Here is a 17806-nt window from a genome sequence, read left to right on the forward strand (position 1 = left end):
CAGACCTTGAACATGGGTATGGGTGATGAAGTCCCCTGTTTTACACGAAGCATAAATCCATAATTAGCAGATTTTAGGTTTGTTTCCCCAGTTGTTATAAAGTTTCTCAGCTGCTTTAACTAATTCCAGCAATATCCATGGAACTGGGCTGCTTTTGAGCAGTGGAGGCTCAGCTCCGACAGAGATCCATGGAAGTACATGAGCATAAAGGCTAAATGAGTTACATGGGAGGTGATGCTCTGCAGGAAATTTGTCACAGACCTGCGAGCTCTGGTGTGGTACTGCTGGACTCCTTCATTAACTTCTCCCTAATGCACACCTTGCTGTTCGTGCTAATTGTACAATCACAGATGCTCTGAGTACACAACAGCGATCTCTGTTTAAAAAACATTGCTTCTGAAAGGAACGCTTCTTAAGGGCCTACATTATTATTCAAATTGATGCCAAGGATGATGTAAAGAAGGAAGCTGTTCAACAGCACTTCACTGATCTTTCTACAGCAACTTGTATCAGTCTCATTATGCTGTTTATACACACACAGAGTAATGCCATCCCATTGGTATTATACTGCTAATTGGAATCACTACTTTCAGAAAGAAAAAGTCAGTTTAAAGGCCAAAAGAGAAGCATGGTTTTAATGTGTACCACAGCATTTATTTCTTTACTGAGGTCCATTGGATTTATAATTACAAATCCATTCTAACCTGTCAAAGGATTTATCAATGTATTTAATCAATACAATACTCTTACATTGCTCTTTTGCTGTCAGGTTTCATAAATGAATACTGTCTTAACGTAATGAAAATAGACTGCATCTGGCATAAACCCACCTGAAATTACTTCTGGGAAGGTTCCAGCCAAGGATGGAGTGGCCACCTGCTTCATTCTTTCCAGCCATTCAGTGTTTCCCTATATAGGTGTGAAATTACAGGTTTGTGGCATGGCCCAAACTGGGGACTTACTCTAGAGTTTGACTGAAATGCAATTATGTGACTTTTACTTTGCAATAAACACAAGCCATACATTTTGCAGATATTTGAGGAGAGGATCCTGGAAAGTAGGAATAAACAGAAAATCTAGTGGTAGCTAGATTCTGCGCCTTTGTAGATCAAAGATTCTTCTTTTTCCTTCTGTTCTTTCTTTCTGGTTCAGCAATAGGTAAGCCAAGAATGTCTGCAACAAATATCTCTGCTGTGATTTCTGTTGGAATTTCTTCTTCAGTCAAAGCTGCTGCACCTGGAGAGCAGTAACAACATCACAAGACGCACAGGAGCAATGTCAAAGTTGCTCTCCAGTAAAATTTATAAACAGCAATAAGTGAATGAAATGTTTTTAAAGATATACGAAGGGATCATGACAAAGTGACGGTTTACTAGCTTGATACTTCATGTGTTTATATCAGGAATTAAACCTGTCAAATCTGTGTGTCTCACCTTGGAGCAGGTCCCTGCCTCAGAGGAGTCATGGGACAACTTTAACACTTGGTCGATTTGATGTGATTTAGGATCCTGAGGTTTCCAGGGATTTCAAAGTTCCCTTCAGGAGCAGCACCTTTGCTGCATGGTGCCCATTGCCAGTGACCCTAAACAGATTCTGTTCCAAACTGGTGGGGACTGGGACATGAATTGTACAAAAATGCAGTTCCAATTACAATGGGCAATTAAATTCAGCCTCTTGGCTCAAATCAGTGCTATAATTTGCTGTTCCAGACTGGTGTGGACTGGGACATAAATTGCAGACAAATGTGCTTGTTACTGGCAGCTCTGTTACAATGGGCACTGCGGCCTGGGTGAAACCAGCCCTGGGATTTCCCTGAGTGTTTCTAATTTCAGTTCCAGCCAGCAGATAAACAGCAATGTAATCTTGTCAGGCCCCAGTTATAGTTCATTGTCCATTTATTTTTAGATACATCCATGCAATTGCTGCGTAGATGAAGGACAGTCTGTAGCTCTGTGACTATTTGTGCAATCCCATCTGAGCAGCTTTGACAGCTCTTGACCTAACAGGGTAAATGGGTTTGAAATTTAAATTATTCCATTTGGGAATTAAACAATCCTGCTTCTGTGCTGTGTGGAATGCTAATCCTGTACCTGTGGGATCGCGGGTGTCCAGTTCAGATCCTTCTTTCCTGGGTCTCCTGCCCAGCAGGGTGGTCAGACACTCAGCCAGCTCGTCCTCTGTCATCTGCTCCCCTGTACAAAACGGAGCACCACCACCCCTTGGGTTATGGGGTCAATAGCACAAAAACTCAAAAGCAACTGCAATTAAACTAAAACAGGACAGTTCAAAAGAGGATCTGGCTTCTCTGAGATAGAGACGTATACAGTGCCAACTGAAACATGTGATTCCAATGCAGGAAAATGTTGATCCTAAGGAAAATTGTCTTCTCTATAGCATTTTGGGGAAAAATGTCAATCAAAAGAAGAGATTATGATTCAGACTGCTCTTTAAGCAACATTGCAGTAGCAGAGGCTTGAGCTTCTATTCCCACTGGAGAATTCCTGGCAGAGACATTGTCCATGTAGCCATTTTCATGCAGAGGAAGAGAAAGGTGGAGAAAAGTCTTAATTTAGTATCTTGAAATAACATGGACATAGCACTTGTTCCCCATTAGTGGTTGGCTCACGCCCTGGAGCATGAGGTTATAGATCTGTTATGAAACTGTTCTATCTGATGTACCTATTTATGGATGTTCACACCATCTGTATAAATAGCTAACCTTTCTCACACTGGTTGAATCCATGGTTTCCAAGGATCTTTGTGGCAAGGAGTCTTGCCAAGTGATGTACTGAGTAAATCAGCATTTCCCTTTACCTGTTTTAATGCTCAGCTACACTTTTACACCAGAAGTAAGACAATAGAAGTTTGTTATTAGCACTCTATGGCACTGGCCACAAGCAAATTAACACCCACGTTTATGGTGTTCTCCCTGATTCAGCTCAACTGAATCATCCCATCTTTTCAGTCTTTCACACTGGGTGCAGCCTAGGACCAATTTCATCCCTCCTTTCTTGTGTCCCCTTTATCCATTTTATTCTACTTTTCCAGACCTGTGTGACTGGAAGAGAAAACAGCAATTCAGATAAGGGCACACTGGGAGAAGGATACATTTTGCCAAGATCCATACGTATCATTTAACAGCTGAGATACCTCAGGCCAGCAGAGATTTCCAGAGCAGTAAAAGAAGCACAGCTGGGACAAGACATGTGATTATTCAATTTAAAATCTGAAGGCAGGTGGCTCCTCACGCCTGCCCTGGTTACCAGGTTCTCATTCCAGGATAATTTCTTGCTGCAGGGAAGAGGTTCTGAAATTGCCAGCAGAACTAGCAAGCATAAAACTGATATTAGAAACAAAATAACTCACCTCTGCACTGAAGCAGTGATAGGAAGTCTCCTCTGTCAATAACTTTGTCTCCCTTCTTGTTATCATAACCAAGAACCTGAAATGCTCGTTGTATGGTTTTCATTGACAAGCCAAGTGCAGGTCGATGATTTATATAAAGTTTGATAAAATCATCTAAATTGATTTTTGTCACTTCTTCTCCAGTCTCTGCATACTTGCTGAATTTTACTTCATTTATCATGTCTTCAATCTAAAGATCAAGACAAGGCAGATTGTTACATGTTTTATTTTGAAGAGCATTGGGCCAGTTTCCAATCCCATGAATGCCAACATCCCTGAACCATGGATGTGTTGGTGCCATGACCACATCCCAGGAGGAAGCTGCACTCAGCAGCTGAGGATGGGAATGGCCAACAGTCACACACCTGCTGACATGACAATAACAAGTAAAGATGGGGGTTACACACACACAGTCAGTTTGGATTTCCTCTCTTGTGACAGGCACTCGGTGACCCTGCAGCTGTTAGTGGCACCTTGGGCACAGCTGTGTCTCCACTCTGGAACCACAAACCAGTAAACACACAATCTTCCATCCTTGTTCTGGAAGCACACACACGAGGGTCCCAACAGAACCAGGCTGCACATCCTGACTGGATAAGAAATCTTATTTTCCCCTGCTCTTCCCCATGTCTAGAGTGGTTCAGGCACTGCACAAGCCAAATCCAAAATGTGCTCAGTGGGGCTGACACCCTGCACTGCTGGATCCCTCACGCTCGTCTCAGACAAACAGGCAAGCACTGGCTGTGCTGGATACCAGTGGTTTTCCTGAAGTCTGGTGCTGTGAGTCAGCCCAGTTGGCAGCTGTGCAGATGTGTGTCCAAAAGGCAACATCTGCTCCATGCCTTCATTGTCCTTGCAGCCCCTCAGAGATACACGGGCAGCAGCGAGACGCCGGGAGAATTCCCTGTGCCAACACGTACCAGGCCTGCTGCTCCCCAGGAAGGGAAGCTGATGCAAGATCTCCCTGGGGAGGACTTTGCATTCAGCCTTGGGCCTTTGTCCTTGTGTCACAAGTTTTTCCACTGAATGAAGCCCAGGGAAGAGGGAAATCTCAGCCTTATATTTTTCCTGTAGCAAACGTCATGCCAAGCAAGAACAGTCATTTTTACTCGACTCTGGCTGATCTGGGATTAGGTTTTATATTAACCCCACTGAACTACAAAAGAAAAACACCAATTCCCAAAAGCTTTGCTAGTCAGCCCAAGCTGCCTTTTCTCCCTCCTGCTTTTCTTTTATTAAAACACTCTAGAGAGAGACAAACCTTCTCTCTGGATTTATTACTGATTGTAGGTTGCCTGGTTTCACAACAGCTCAGCACCTCTGTTTCCATGCCTGAAATGCTGTTTGTATTTTAATTTGGGGAAGTGTGGGGCATTATCAGTTATTATTCCAGAGACATTTCCCAATGGAATATGTTCTCTGTATCCCCAAGAGGCAAAAATGCAGTAACCCAAGGAAAAGATCTAACACTGTATGAAGAGATAACACCTCAACTTAACACCAGGGCAAAGCAGCTCCAGCTCAGACAAACACTTGCTGGTTGTGGGGGCTCCCAAGTGAGTCAGTTTGGGGTGACTGTGGCAACGGTGCTGCCTCCCATCTGGTGGCTCTCCTGGCAGAGCATCCCTGGGCAGATGGGGTGGCACAGACTCACAGCAGTGCCTCAGCAGCTTGTGGGTTGCTGTGCCACGGAAGAGATGAACACAATCTCCCCCACAGAAAGGCTGAGGGAGTGCAGTGATGCACCTCTTCCCCTGGGAGAGCCTCTCCTGCGGTGACGGGCTGGAGCTGGGGCTCAGAGGCCGTTATTCAAATCTCCTTGCTTCAGATTCAGTCATGCCAGGTTACACGTTACAAATGAGGTTTGTGTACAGTACAAACTGCCTTGGAGAAACAGCCACACGAAGGGGAAGAAGCAGCACCCTTATTAAATCAAGTCTCTCTGCTGTAAAATTTTGACCCTGAGGTTGCCTTGTTGAACAACTCTGAGCTGTCAGGCTCCAGGTTTGCTAAGCCTTCTTCTGCAGTTGGCCAACTTGCTACCAAGGAAACTTTTTAAGGAATTTTCTGCCAGATTCTGGCTACTAATATATTGATGCAAACCAGATAAAAATAAGTTGACAGCCAATAAATATATCCCAGAGCCATCTAGCATGGCAATGGTCAGAATCTGGCCCTTAGAACACTTTGGGAAGTGCAATCAGTCTTGCCCTTTCTTCTTTTAATAATAACAATAAAAACAGCTGACCAACCTCTTCCTCTGATGGATAAAATCCTATTGCTCTCATTACAGAAGGAATTTCCTCCAAGGGAATATGTGTTGACACCTGTCTGGTCTCCAGTGTTTTGATACCTTGGCTGCACAGCTGTACGTAGTAAAAATAGTCCTCCAGTTCCTGCCAGGGATTCAAACAGTGCAAATTTCAGTTACCAGCAGGCACAGAAGATAAGGCTCCTTCTGGAGTTTACTAACAGCCATATCAATGAGATTGCTGTTAAAGGCTAGCTGGACAAAACATAAAGAAATGTCAAGCCTGTATAAATTTAAGACCAACCAGATGTGGTCAGACAGCATTCACAGTGAGATAATTACCCTGAAGAATTTGCCTTCTCTGCCGCCATCCAGGAGGTTGTAGAATGGGATCAAGTCCTCCCCACCCAGGAAAGCAGCAGCATCCAAGGTACTGGCAGAAGTGAAGGGAAGAAGATACAGGAAAGGTTCATGTGAGGAGAACTTTCATGGTACCCTTTCTAGGCGTTGTTCACAGACACATTCAATAAATAAAATCCCCGGGCCTCAGAATTCAGGAAAGAAAAGCACTGCCTTGAACCTTGTGCTATTTTATCATCAGCTGCACTTCTACAGCATATTTCATACCCAGGTTTTACATACAATAGCACAGTGTGGGAATTAATTATTACTGAATGGTCCTCTTGTTTAGTGGAATGAGTACAGGGCTGGGAGCCAGGAGCTTTTCCATGGACTTGAACTTGGTGTCTGGCATTTGGCTTTTCTGCTTCCTTACAGAGACATTGAGGGAGATGAATTAGCTAGATCAGCATTTTGAACATGCAGAGAAGGCCAGGGCTTGGTGTTTGCAATAAACCACACAACTCCCTGTTCCTTGATCCAACACATTTTTCCCCAATAACTCAGTGCAATCCATTACCCGACTTCCTCTGCCGTGGCGGGTGACGGGGCTGCAGGTGCAGTTTGCATTAAACTGAAAGTGCCTGAGTAGCCACCTCTTTGTTTCAATTTCATAGGCAGCTGGAGCCAAAAGAATCCCTTTGGCTTGTACAGATGTAAAAAGAAACCAAGCCTGGAAGTGCAATCATGGCATAGCACTGCCACATAATACCCCACGCCTGGCAGCCAGGCTGCAGCTTTCACACACACCCCTGTAGTGCTGCTTCCACTGGGGTTTTTTGCAAGCTCCATGCTTTTTTCATAATTAAGTTATTTGGGTATTAAACACAGTGGAGATTCACAAGATGCCAGAAGCAGTAATAAAATGATAATTAGCTCATCAAAAACTTCACTCCAAAAACAAATTACATAGAAATTCAATGTTGCCTGGACTCTGGCCAACCATTATAAAGAGGGATCATTTATATTCTATTGCCTTCCTTAAAATGTCGCTTATCCTGACCCCCGACTGTTTAAGCCACACAAAGTGGAAAAGAAAATAAATAAACCCATTGCTTTCCAACCCAAGTTTCCTTTGTTCTGGCACATGAAGGTGAGCTGGCTTGGCACTCCTTGGACTTTCCTCAGAGCAAATGGTACCTGCAAAATATGTTCCTTGCAGGACCAGCATGTGTCTTAACCACATGGTCCTAGGAAGGTGAGGGGCAGTTGTGTTTCCAAGGTACGCACCAAATGGCAAACATAGGAGCAAGGGCTAAAAGCCAGCTCCCATGGAGTTATTTCCCAGAAACCAGGAGACACAATGCTCTGTGCTAGGAGGGTATTGTGCAGGATTTAAAAAAAAAACAAACCAAAACTGCACAGACTGAGGGAGACCATGCCACACTATCCTAACTCTGCCATGGACTAAGTTCCCTTCCCAGTCCCTGAAGCATGAAGTGCCGTTTTACCCTCCTGTCATGTGGGAGTACATCTAGCACCACTGCCCAAGGGATCTGGCAGAGGGAAGCCTGCAGAGGACAGTGTAAGAAATCTGGCAGGATTCATCCGCTGGTGGTCTGGGCCAGAGCCTGGAGATCCTTCTTTGCTAGAGCAGCCTCCACTCTTCAACCACCCCATTTATTGCAGGCCATTTATTCATGTAAGCAAAGCTTTATAGGATTACAGTGGCTTGTCCTAAATCCAGTCTTCAAACACAGCGGGGATTTCCCAGCAAATTCCTATTCCATTTGGAGAGCGGACACTTTTGTATCAGCAGCTGCCCTGTGTGCTCCTCCTGCAGCCAGTGCTGCTCCTCTGGTCCCTGCCTAACCCTGACATCACAGTGGCCAGGCCCTCACAAGTATCACAAAATCCTCTGACCAGCTTCTTACCATTTGGGCACTATTTCCCAGGCTGGAGTATTGTTCAAGCCCTATGGCTGCCCCTGTGAGGTTTGCTGGCTTAATCCCTCCTACATTACAGAGAGGGGAACAAGACCCCCTAAAATATGTCTCTCCTGTTTCAGCTGCCACCCCACATAGCTGCTTGGGGCCCAATGGGTCAACCAAGCAGCTGTGGAAAGCAGGAACAAGATTCCTTTCCCTTTCCTGCCATAACTCACTGTAGGTTGACCTTCCATTTCATAAAAGTGCGCTCCTTCCCCCCGGCTGTAAAGATGTAACGCCCATCATGGGAGATGGCGAAGTCAGAGGCACCATCCGGGTGGCAAATGAAGGCTGAGGACTTGTGGGGGTTGCCATCGACAGGCAGCATCTGCAAGCCCACCTGTAAGGGAAGAGGGAGTCTGGGAGGGCTGGGGGTCCCACTGGGGTAGTGCCACATCTTCTTCCCCGGGAGCTTGCTCAGCTTTCAGGCAGGACCAGCCTACACATGGTTTCATGCTCAAGGAAATCCCCAAGGGCCCAGCAGCTCTGCAGGTGGGGGCTCTTGTACACCTGGGGCTCCATACCTTGTCCTTTGTAATGTACACCAGGTAGTGCTGCTGGGGGTCCGCAGAGCTTGTCCTCGGGAGGATTTGTATCTTCTCCAAGGGGGAGCCATAGGTTGGTCCCAAAAGGGTCTTTCTAAAGGCAAATAATGTATTTATCCACTCTAGACCATGCAAAACATTTTTGAACAGCTGTTGTGTGGAAGGATGGGTAGATAGGGGAGGTGTGCAGAGGCTTTGTGCTGCTGGTGAGAGAACAGGATAGGGTCCCCAGCTAGAAGGGACTACACTGGGGCTCAGAAATTATTTCAGTGCTCAGGGATTATTGTGCTTTGCTCATGTGGACTCTGATCTCTTTATCTCATGTCTAACTGCTACATCTCGGGTCCAACACAGTCAGCAGACCAAGATCCACCTGCAGTTACAGCCTTGCTAAATGACACATTAGTGAACAGCAGAGTGGGCATAAGAATGGAGTGACCTAAGGGCTCTAGAACCATCCCAAGATCTGCATCACAGATGGAAAATCACATGCTCATGAGTGGGAGTATGGTGGTCATTAGACCAAGGAGAACACAGGGTCAGGAGGAGACTCCCAGGCAATGGCAGGCCTGAATCGATCCTCTACCTGCACATTTTGGTTGTCATGTTGTAGAGCTTCATTTTGTAGCAGTTGTTGGCAGTGAGGAAAAAGGATTCGGTGCTGAGCTGTGGGTACCAGGTCAAGCACAGGGGCACTGCAACCTGCTCCAGCCTGTCCCTGTGTGTGACTACCAAGTGGTCCTTAATGCTGCTGTTCAGGTCATATTCCACCTGGAGAGAAGAAAGGAAATACAGCAACTCCCCTGTGGTTTGCCCTGTACCCATGACCTTGTGGATTCACTGGATTTGATCTCCTGGAGAAGCTACGATAGGAAAGCCTCAGCACCAAGGCCAGGCTAAGAAACAACGCCCAGCAATGGAGCTGATGGGGAAAGGGTTGGGAGCCATGGAACCAAACATGGAGCCTCTTTTGATGGCCTTGTCCAGCCCCACACCTTTAACCACAAAGCTTCACTGTCCTTTAAACTTTTGCATCAACCCACCAGCTGCCGGTCCTCCCCGAGGCTCAGGAGCCTGGGCTCGTTGCTGTCTGAGTGGACCCCAAAGAGGATGCTCCGGATGGGTTTGTAGTGGGACTCCAGCCCTGCCAGATGTTCCCAGCATCTGCTCCCATTTTGCAGGACTCTCTTGTAAACAGTCACTGAATAAGTCTCATCCTGCAACAACAGCACAAAGCTCAATGAGGGAAATCTTTTCCTTTGTACAGATTATCACCAGTTGTTACAAACTCTGAGCCAAACTGCTTCAGTGCTCCCTCAAAACTTGTACAGTGAGACATGGGATTGAGGGAGAAGTCCCCTTCCAGAGCACCAGCCAGGAGGAAATCCCTGCTCCATGCTTCAGATGAATGCAGGGCTAAGATTTGTCACTATAGTTAGGGACTGGGCACTGCTGACTGGTGACGTTTTTACAGAGTGACTCTTCAAAGCAGGAAAAGCATTTCGGAGTCAGGAAGCCCCAGGGGAGGAACAGCCCTCTGCCCTGCTCGCTCTGTGCCTCGCAGGACAGCCGGCAATTCCCAGTCCCTCCCAAAGCTGCCCCGCAGCAGCGCATGTAAATCACCGAGCGGAAAAAACAAGCTTACAGCGGTTGCGATGTACTTGGAATCGTGAGAGAAGCTGATGTGAGTCACGGGACCTTGCGAGAACTGGAATTCCTCGCAGATGGACTGAAGGGAAATTGCATCGAGGATGTAAACGCTTCCATCAGTAAAACCAGCAGCCAGAAAATGACCTGGAAAGCAGACCAGAAACCTCTCATGACACTATCACTCCTCCCAGGAAGGCCAGTGCTTGGCACATGGAGAGGTCACAGGGCTGGGGTACCTTCAGGATCATAGGATAAGCACTGGATGCCAGCCTCAGTGAATATCCTGCTAATGAGGTACTGGGTCTGCTTGTAGTCCCACACCTTCAGCAGCCCACAGTGACTCCCCACAGCCACGAGTGGCTCCTGAGGGTGGCAGGCAATGGCATTCACAGCTTTCTTTGCCTCTGCCATGATTCTTTCAAAGCTTGTGCTGTCTGTTGCAACATGGAACATGGTTGCATCAGAGGTTGAAAGGATAAAGTTCCTATTTAGCGTGAGAGAAACAGAATTCGATGAATCAGACAACTGGCTCATATCCCTGCAAGCTATATTACACATCAGTCTCTTTTTAGCAAGTTAGTTGGACAATCACTTGTATTTTGTGATACACAGTATGGTAACGTTCCTGACCTGGAAGGCAAGTGACACTTTGTATTCATGACCTGGGAAATGGCCATGAGAAGACACTGGATCCAGTTCTATTTTCTACTTGGCTGGGCAAGCCAGAAGATGAATGACATCTGGGGAGCTCCTGCCATTTGCAAGTCAGTGGTGTGTGAGATGGACAAATGAGCAATTGGAGATACTCTGAATGGCCTTTTCACGTGTCTCCACGCCACCACTGTCAGTGGCTCTGCGTTGACCATGCTGCCATGGCCAAGGTCAGAGGGCAGTTTCAGTCCCTGTCTGCTCACTTGGCCATGCTGAGCAGCACAGCAGAGAGGTTTCACTGTGTGACTGATGATGTGTGAAGCAGACAGCAGGATAATTATTCATATCACAGCACAAATATGTACAGTTTCAGTCTGCCTGATTGAGAGTCTGGACCCAGTAAAAGGGGCAAGAGAGGATCACACAGAAATCCCAGAGTGGTTTGAGTAGGAAGGGACCTTAAAGATCATCTTGTTTCAACATCTTCCACTAGACAGGTTACTCCAAGCACCATCCAGCCTGGCCTTGAACAATTCTAGGCATGGAGCATCCACTGCTTTTCTGGGCAACCTGTGCCAGGACATCGCCACCCTCACAGTGAGGAATTTCTTCCTATATCCCATCTAACCCTGCCCTCTATCAATTTTAAGCCATTTTCCCCTTGTCCTGTCACTCCCTACCCTTGTCCAAAGTCTCTCTCCAGATGTTTTGGAGCCCTTGAGGCACTGGAAGGTGCTATAAGGTTTCCTTGGAGCCTTCTCCAGGCTGAGTCTGGGAGCTGCACAGACAGACAAGTGGGGAAGCACAGCCTCTTTGCCAGCTGTTCCATCACAGCCACTAGTTTATGCACATCTGGCCCAGGCACTGATGGACTCTGCGTGCCTGGACCCCTTGCGTGCCTTAGCTGGGCTCTCCAGCCATTCCTAATCCCACCAGCCTCTGGGGATGAGCTCAAGCCTTCCCTTTCCTTTTGGGAAACCAAACCATCCTCCAGGACACTGCTCCAGGCTGGAGAAGAATCTGTCCCACATGGCTCTTTGGAAAACACACGTGGCCAAGAACAGACATTGCCAGGAAAGCTTAACAGAAGTGACAGACATGTGGTTTGCAGTCTGGATGGAGCCCCCAACAGCTTCACGTGGCCTGCAGACTCCCTGTAAATCCCCAGGCACAGCTATGTCACACACAGGGACACAGAGGGGCTGGTGACCAGTCAGTGTGGTCCAACCCTGTGCCAGTGCCACGGCCCTGATCAGTTTGCCAAACCATGATAAAATCCAACTGGATACAGCCATGCCTAGGGAGGGTTTAAGGGGGGATTAAGGGGCCCAGTGAGCTCTGGAGGCTTGGCATTAGCACTGCCTGGTGTGCCAGGTACCTGACAGAGAAACTGATCATCACCATGCCTGCCCTAACGCCGTGTCTGCACCAAGGCATCACCTGGAGCCCCGAGTCTGATGTGCTGGAGCCCACCCACACGCCCTCTCCCTCTGGCTCAGGAGCCTGGGCACAGGGCTGAATCCTGCTCCAGACCAGGCAGAAGCTCATGGAGCAGCTCTCACTGAGCACCTCCCCAGCTTTCAGCTGCACAGGAGAAGACCTGGGTTGGTAGAGAGACACTCACCTGGTGAGAAAAGGCTGGCTGCTGCCTGGGAGGGCACTGGGACGATCACGAAGGATTGTGGAGAAGGAGATGGACTGGATGGGACCCACTTTGTCGTGGCTGTAGATGGTGAGGAGCCGCAGCTGCCCATCGTAGAATTTAACCTGCCCTTTCACATCACCTGTGACTATACAGCTGCAGGGAAGGGAAAGTTATTAACCACAGTGACTGACTACTCCCAAATATTTATTGGAGAGCATCCTTGGGTGGAAGCAAATCTCTTCCTCATTTCTCTGCACAAGCACACGAGCAGAGCCCTGCACAGATGTGCAGGAGAAAGCCAGGGTTGTGCAGACACCAGAGGCTCTGCTGTGACCCTGCCGTGTCCCCAAGGCTGTCGCAGCGTTTGGTGGCTGTCTGCTCCCTCTGCCGGTAGTGGCCAGGAGGCTGAGCCACTGTCAGAGGAACCCCAGGAGAGCTGGCATCGCACCACCAACCACTTTTCAACTTCATTTCCACCCCCAGACAAATCCATTGCTGAAATTACTCATAAACCTGCATCACTTTCCTGCATGAGTGACCATGCTGCCAAGTGACTTAAAACTCCAACATTGTCTCTGCCACTCCTACAGATGAGGCACCTGAGGACTGTACCTATAGCTACTGAAAAAGGCTGCCCTGTTACCTCTCCAACACTGTGAGCACGGTCAGACTCTCCTTCTGCAGTGACACCACCTTGGTGGCTGTTACTCCGTGGGGTTTGGCCGGCAGCTCCTCGGGGAGAGTGCGGGGATTGTCCATGTCCCACACCACCAGCTTCCCAGCCGAGGTGCCCGTCAGAGCTTGGGTGTTGTTAACATGGAAAACTGACTGGCTGAACTGTCCCACCAGGCACTTGAAGGTCTGTGGAGACAGCAGCCAGGCTGTGTTTTCATCCCAGAGCTGGCTCTGCCCTCCTCAAACAGAGAGATTGGCATTCCCTCATGGCATTCCCTTCCTGTCCCATGGCAGGACAAGAGACAAGAGCCCCAGGAGAAAATGCAGTGTGACACTTTAGAGAGAGAGTCCTGCTTGAGCTCAGCTTGGGCAAACCTGGCTTGTCCCTGTCTGAGAGGACAGGCTGAGGCCATGGCCACTGTTTTTGCTTAAGGGGATGGGGAGGGACAGTGCTGCTGCCAGCAGGAAAGCCAAGAGGGTGACATGCTGTGGTCCCTCCCTGCTGTGCTCACCTGGTTGCTCAGGAATGGTGTCCCGTACTGCAAACCAGAATCATCCTGGGGAAAGCAGAGAAAACATCCAGGACAGGGAGTTTGGAACTGAGCTCTGCAGTGCCAGCGTGGCCCTCTCCACCATCTGGACACTGGCCCCACACTGTGGTGACCAAAGCAGGGCTCCTGGGGCAGAAAGGCTCCAAGCTCTTCCAGAGAGCACAAAACATCCTCTCCTTCCACCTGCTTCTTTCCAAAAGCTGCTGAATGGCACAAGGCCCATGGGAAAGCAGAAGTGGGAGAGGTGAAGAGCATCCCTGCCACAGCTGGGCCTGACCAGTGTGGGAGTGAAGGGAGTGTGATACTCTGTCCAGACCACATTGGGATCTGGCAAGACAGGGAGCAGGGAAGAGACAGATCTGCAGAGTGACCCCAGTTGTGGACAGACACCTGGCCCCTGAGCCCCCCCCTGCCATCTCCTTTCTGGCACCAAAAACACAACTTCCCATATCCCTACTTACCCACAGGTAAAATATCACCTGGGTTTTGCTGTTGCTGACAAACTCATGGGGATTCTGAGGGTTAAAAATGACATAATCCTGAAATTCAAAGACTTGCATTAACACCAAGCTGAGAAATGCTTTCTGCTTATTCTTCCATCCAAAACCACTGCTTTTATCCAAAACCACCTCACCAGCTGCACTGAACTGAAATCAGAGCACACCCCATGCCTGTCAGGCATCAGAAGAACAGGGATGACCCCTTGGGATGCTTTGCTGCATCAGGGTGCCCCAGAGGTGGGGTGTGCTCCTGCCTCCAAAGGGGGTACCAGGGGGAGCAGGTGAGGATGGGGCTGTCCAGTCCAGCCCAGCCCATCCCCTCTGCCCCCCTAGGCTATGGTCACTCACCTGATACCCAAACTCAGGCTTCAGCTCTGTGCTGCACACGGGTTTCCCTGTGGGTAAAGTCCATCTCCAAACACAAACTTCCTGAAAGAGAAGGGGAGAAAAATCCAAGGAACACTCCCATGGCTCTCTGGGAGGTTTGGGGAGCCAGGTGAATCCTATTCCCCACTGCAGGGGATGGTGTGGCCTAGAAGACTGGAGCAGGCTAAAACCCGGGACAGCCTGGCAGCAGAAAGCTTAATTTCAGGAAATAATGCTAGAAATTGCTTAGATTAAAGTGATTAAGTCAGAAGCTTTTATCCCAAATTAAGATCCATTTTCTCAACTCTCCAGCATTCACTTTAATAAAATCCAGGTCTGTCTTCTAATGGCTCAGCAAAATCAAAGCACCACTCTGCAAACCCACTCCCCTTCCCTCCTGCTCTCCCCTTCTGAATTCCCACCTCCCCTGTGCTGCACTGCAAAAAACTTCCAGGTCTCTATCCTTCAAAGCCATGCAAGAGGAGATATTCTCTTCACCTGCACAGCAGCAGCACTAATGGTCACCAGATACTTGGCGTCTTGGGAAATGGCAATGGCACAGACCCCGTCCTCAGAATGACTCTCGAAGATGGTGCGCACGGGTACCCTGCGGAGCAGAGATCCCATGGGTGCTCCTGGCAGCACAGGGGGTTCAAGGCAGTCACTTGGCAAAGTCTGAGGCACAGCCCACCCGCCCTGGTCTGTGTGGAAGAAGGGTAGAGGGAGGGAGGCGCAAACACTGGTGCTGCCACAGGCTGGTGCTCATTGTCCCCTCCATCCCTTCCTCCCAAGTGAATGGTACTGGGAAACAGCTCACCAGGGATCTTTGAAGATCCTACAGCATGGAGATGTGTTGTACTTAGTCTGGGGGAGCTCAGCCCCATCCCAGTGTCCCATGAGTGTGGGTGATACAAGGACTATGAAGGACTTGGATTGGGTTTTTGTCTGTCCCTGCGTTCTCCCATTTTACTCTCAGCTGAGACTGGAGTCGGTCCCGAGTGATGTACTGGACACAGGGAGTTTCCAAAAGAGGAGGTTCCTGGGAGCTTACCCAGAATAGGAGTCCCACACAATGATCAGAGCATCTGGCCCTTTGTCAGCAGTTGCAACCCAGCGTTTGTCTTCACTCACACACAGGCAGGAGATGACATTGGTGTGGCCCTGGGGGAGGGAAGCAGCAAAGTGCCTTGAAGGCTGCAAACCTGGGGCTGTTCTGTTCATACCTTTTGTATGGGCTGCTCCTGGGTTTGGTTATAGGTGACCCCTGAGCACCAGAAAGAGAGATGGAGGGAGGGAGTTCAGGAGAAGGGGAGGAAGAGGAGGAGGGAGATGCTCGGCTGTGCCAGACCTGCAGGTGGAACTGCCTGTTCCGCAGGATATCGTGGATGACCACGGTGTGGGAGGAGATGTACAAGAGCACCCGGTCCTCCCCGTCCATCAGGCTGTGCACAGCCAGGCTGCTGTTGTAGCCAAACACCCAGGACAGGTCCTGCAGGGAAGAGACAGCTCCTGGCTCTCAGCAGCCAGGACAAAAAAGGCACACAAGGTCTGTGAGGTGATGGAAGAGAACAGGCCAGGAGTGCTGGGTGCCATGTGGGCTACCCTAGTGGCACTGTGCCCATTGGTACTCACAAGGGGGTGAAGACTGCTGTCCCTGTTCTTCAGGAACAGCATCCCCGGTGTGGCCGCCCACACCATGCTGGCAGAGCCTTTATGCTGTGTGTCCTTCTCCCTGTAGCCTGAGAGAGGGCTGGAGATGGCTCCCTTGGACTCAGACAGTCCTGGGGGTGGTTCAGGGGGTCCAGCACCCTCCAGACACGATGTCCCAGCAGTGCCTTCCCCCAGGGTGCCCTGGCTCCCAGCCCAGGTGCTGGGCAGGGTATCTGAGATCCCCATACCTAAAGGAGATGCCCGGGGACACGATGGTGATGCATCATCCTCTGGTGCTCCTTTCTTTTCCCTGGCAGTAGCAAGGGTGTCCTTGAAAAGGAAGAGAGGTTTTGGTGAATGCTGGTTCCTGGGCTGGTCTGGATGGGAACTGCCCTGTGGCTGCTGGGAATGAACCCCAGCAGGTCTCAGATCCCAAGGGCTCTGTTTCCACTGGGATCTGCCCCAGACCCTGTCTCAAACTTTCCATGGTGCTGTCCTCACCTCCTCAGGCTGCACATCCGTCTCCTGAGTCGTCTGTCCGTCCTGGGACATCTCCCTGGGCTCACTGCTTAGTGCTGCTCTTCCCTCAATGGGTCACTCCAGCCTAACTTCACATGGACCATCCATCCACACCTTCTCCCTCCTCCCAGGGAGCTGGGGTGTGGAGATGCTCTGAAATACTTCCCCACACACACTCTCCCAGACTGGGCTGCACAACAACCTGGAATTTGGCACAGCAGGAGAAAAGGGCACCTGTGAAGCTGGGAAATGGGTCTCAGAGCCCCTTCTCAGCTCTCATACTGAAGAAGCCCAGCACAGCGGTCATTCCAGCTGAGTGCAGCCTCCCTCCCGGAAATTTCCCTTTCGGATGGGGTTTGTCACAGGCCCGGGGAGCACAAAGCTGCTCCTGGGCGGCAGCTGCTTCATCTCCGGCTTCACGGGTCTGGATTGGAGCCAGCACCGAAACCTTGTGCACAGAAAACTTCCACGGGAGGGGAAAGAGGCCCTGGGAAAAGCCCTCCCCGGGCCTCGGCAGGCGGGACGGGAGCTCGGGGGCGGCCGCGGTCGCCGGATCTCACCGCGCTCACACGGAACCGTTCCCAAGACCCCTCCAGGCTTCGATGGCTCCTGCTGTCCCGAGGGAACCCCCCGGAGACCCTCCCGAAGGCCCCTCCGCTCACCGACACAGCGATCCCCGCGTCTCTCTGCCTCTGCGACCGCCGTTCCCAGGCAACGGCAGCACCGGCTGCGCCACCGGCTGCACCGGGAAACGCCGGGAGAGAGGAGAGAACCTCCTCATCCTCACCGGCTGCACCGGGAAACGCCGGGAGAGGAGAGAACCTCCCCATCCTCACCGGCTGCACCGGGACACGCCGGGAGAGAAGAGAGAACCTCCCCATCCTCACCGGCTGCACCGGGAAACGCCGGGAGAGAGGAGAGAACCTCCTCATCCTCACCGGCTGCACCGGGAAACGCCGGGAGAGAGGAGAGAACCTCCCCATCCTCACCTGCTGCACCGGGAAACGCCGGGAGAGAAGAGAGAACCTCCCCATCCTCACCGTGGGGAGAGGGGGGAACTTCCTTGTATCC

General features: G+C 49.9%; 1 protein-coding gene across 1 annotated transcript; it reads right to left on the minus strand.

Moving 5' to 3' along the window:
- Window positions 1-607: 607 nt before the first annotated feature.
- On the minus strand, window positions 608-17512 carry CFAP251 (cilia and flagella associated protein 251). The gene is given in 24 exon segments (XM_030285487.4): window positions 608-1117; window positions 1120-1236; window positions 2091-2192; window positions 3367-3595; window positions 5658-5801; window positions 5999-6089; window positions 8160-8323; window positions 8508-8622; window positions 9115-9299; window positions 9572-9745; window positions 10174-10322; window positions 10415-10662; window positions 12454-12627; window positions 13118-13335; window positions 13662-13706; window positions 14162-14239; window positions 14549-14629; window positions 15065-15173; window positions 15618-15727; window positions 15915-16055; window positions 16199-16347; window positions 16465-16546; window positions 16718-16937; window positions 17398-17512. Coding segments are annotated over 23 exon segments (2997 nt in total). The 5' UTR covers window positions 16769-16937; window positions 17398-17512; the 3' UTR covers window positions 608-1076.
- Window positions 17513-17806: the final 294 nt, after the last annotated feature.

This window comes from Taeniopygia guttata, chromosome 15 (assembly GCF_048771995.1).
Source record: "Taeniopygia guttata chromosome 15, bTaeGut7.mat, whole genome shotgun sequence".
Lineage (NCBI taxonomy): Eukaryota > Metazoa > Chordata > Aves > Passeriformes > Estrildidae > Taeniopygia > Taeniopygia guttata.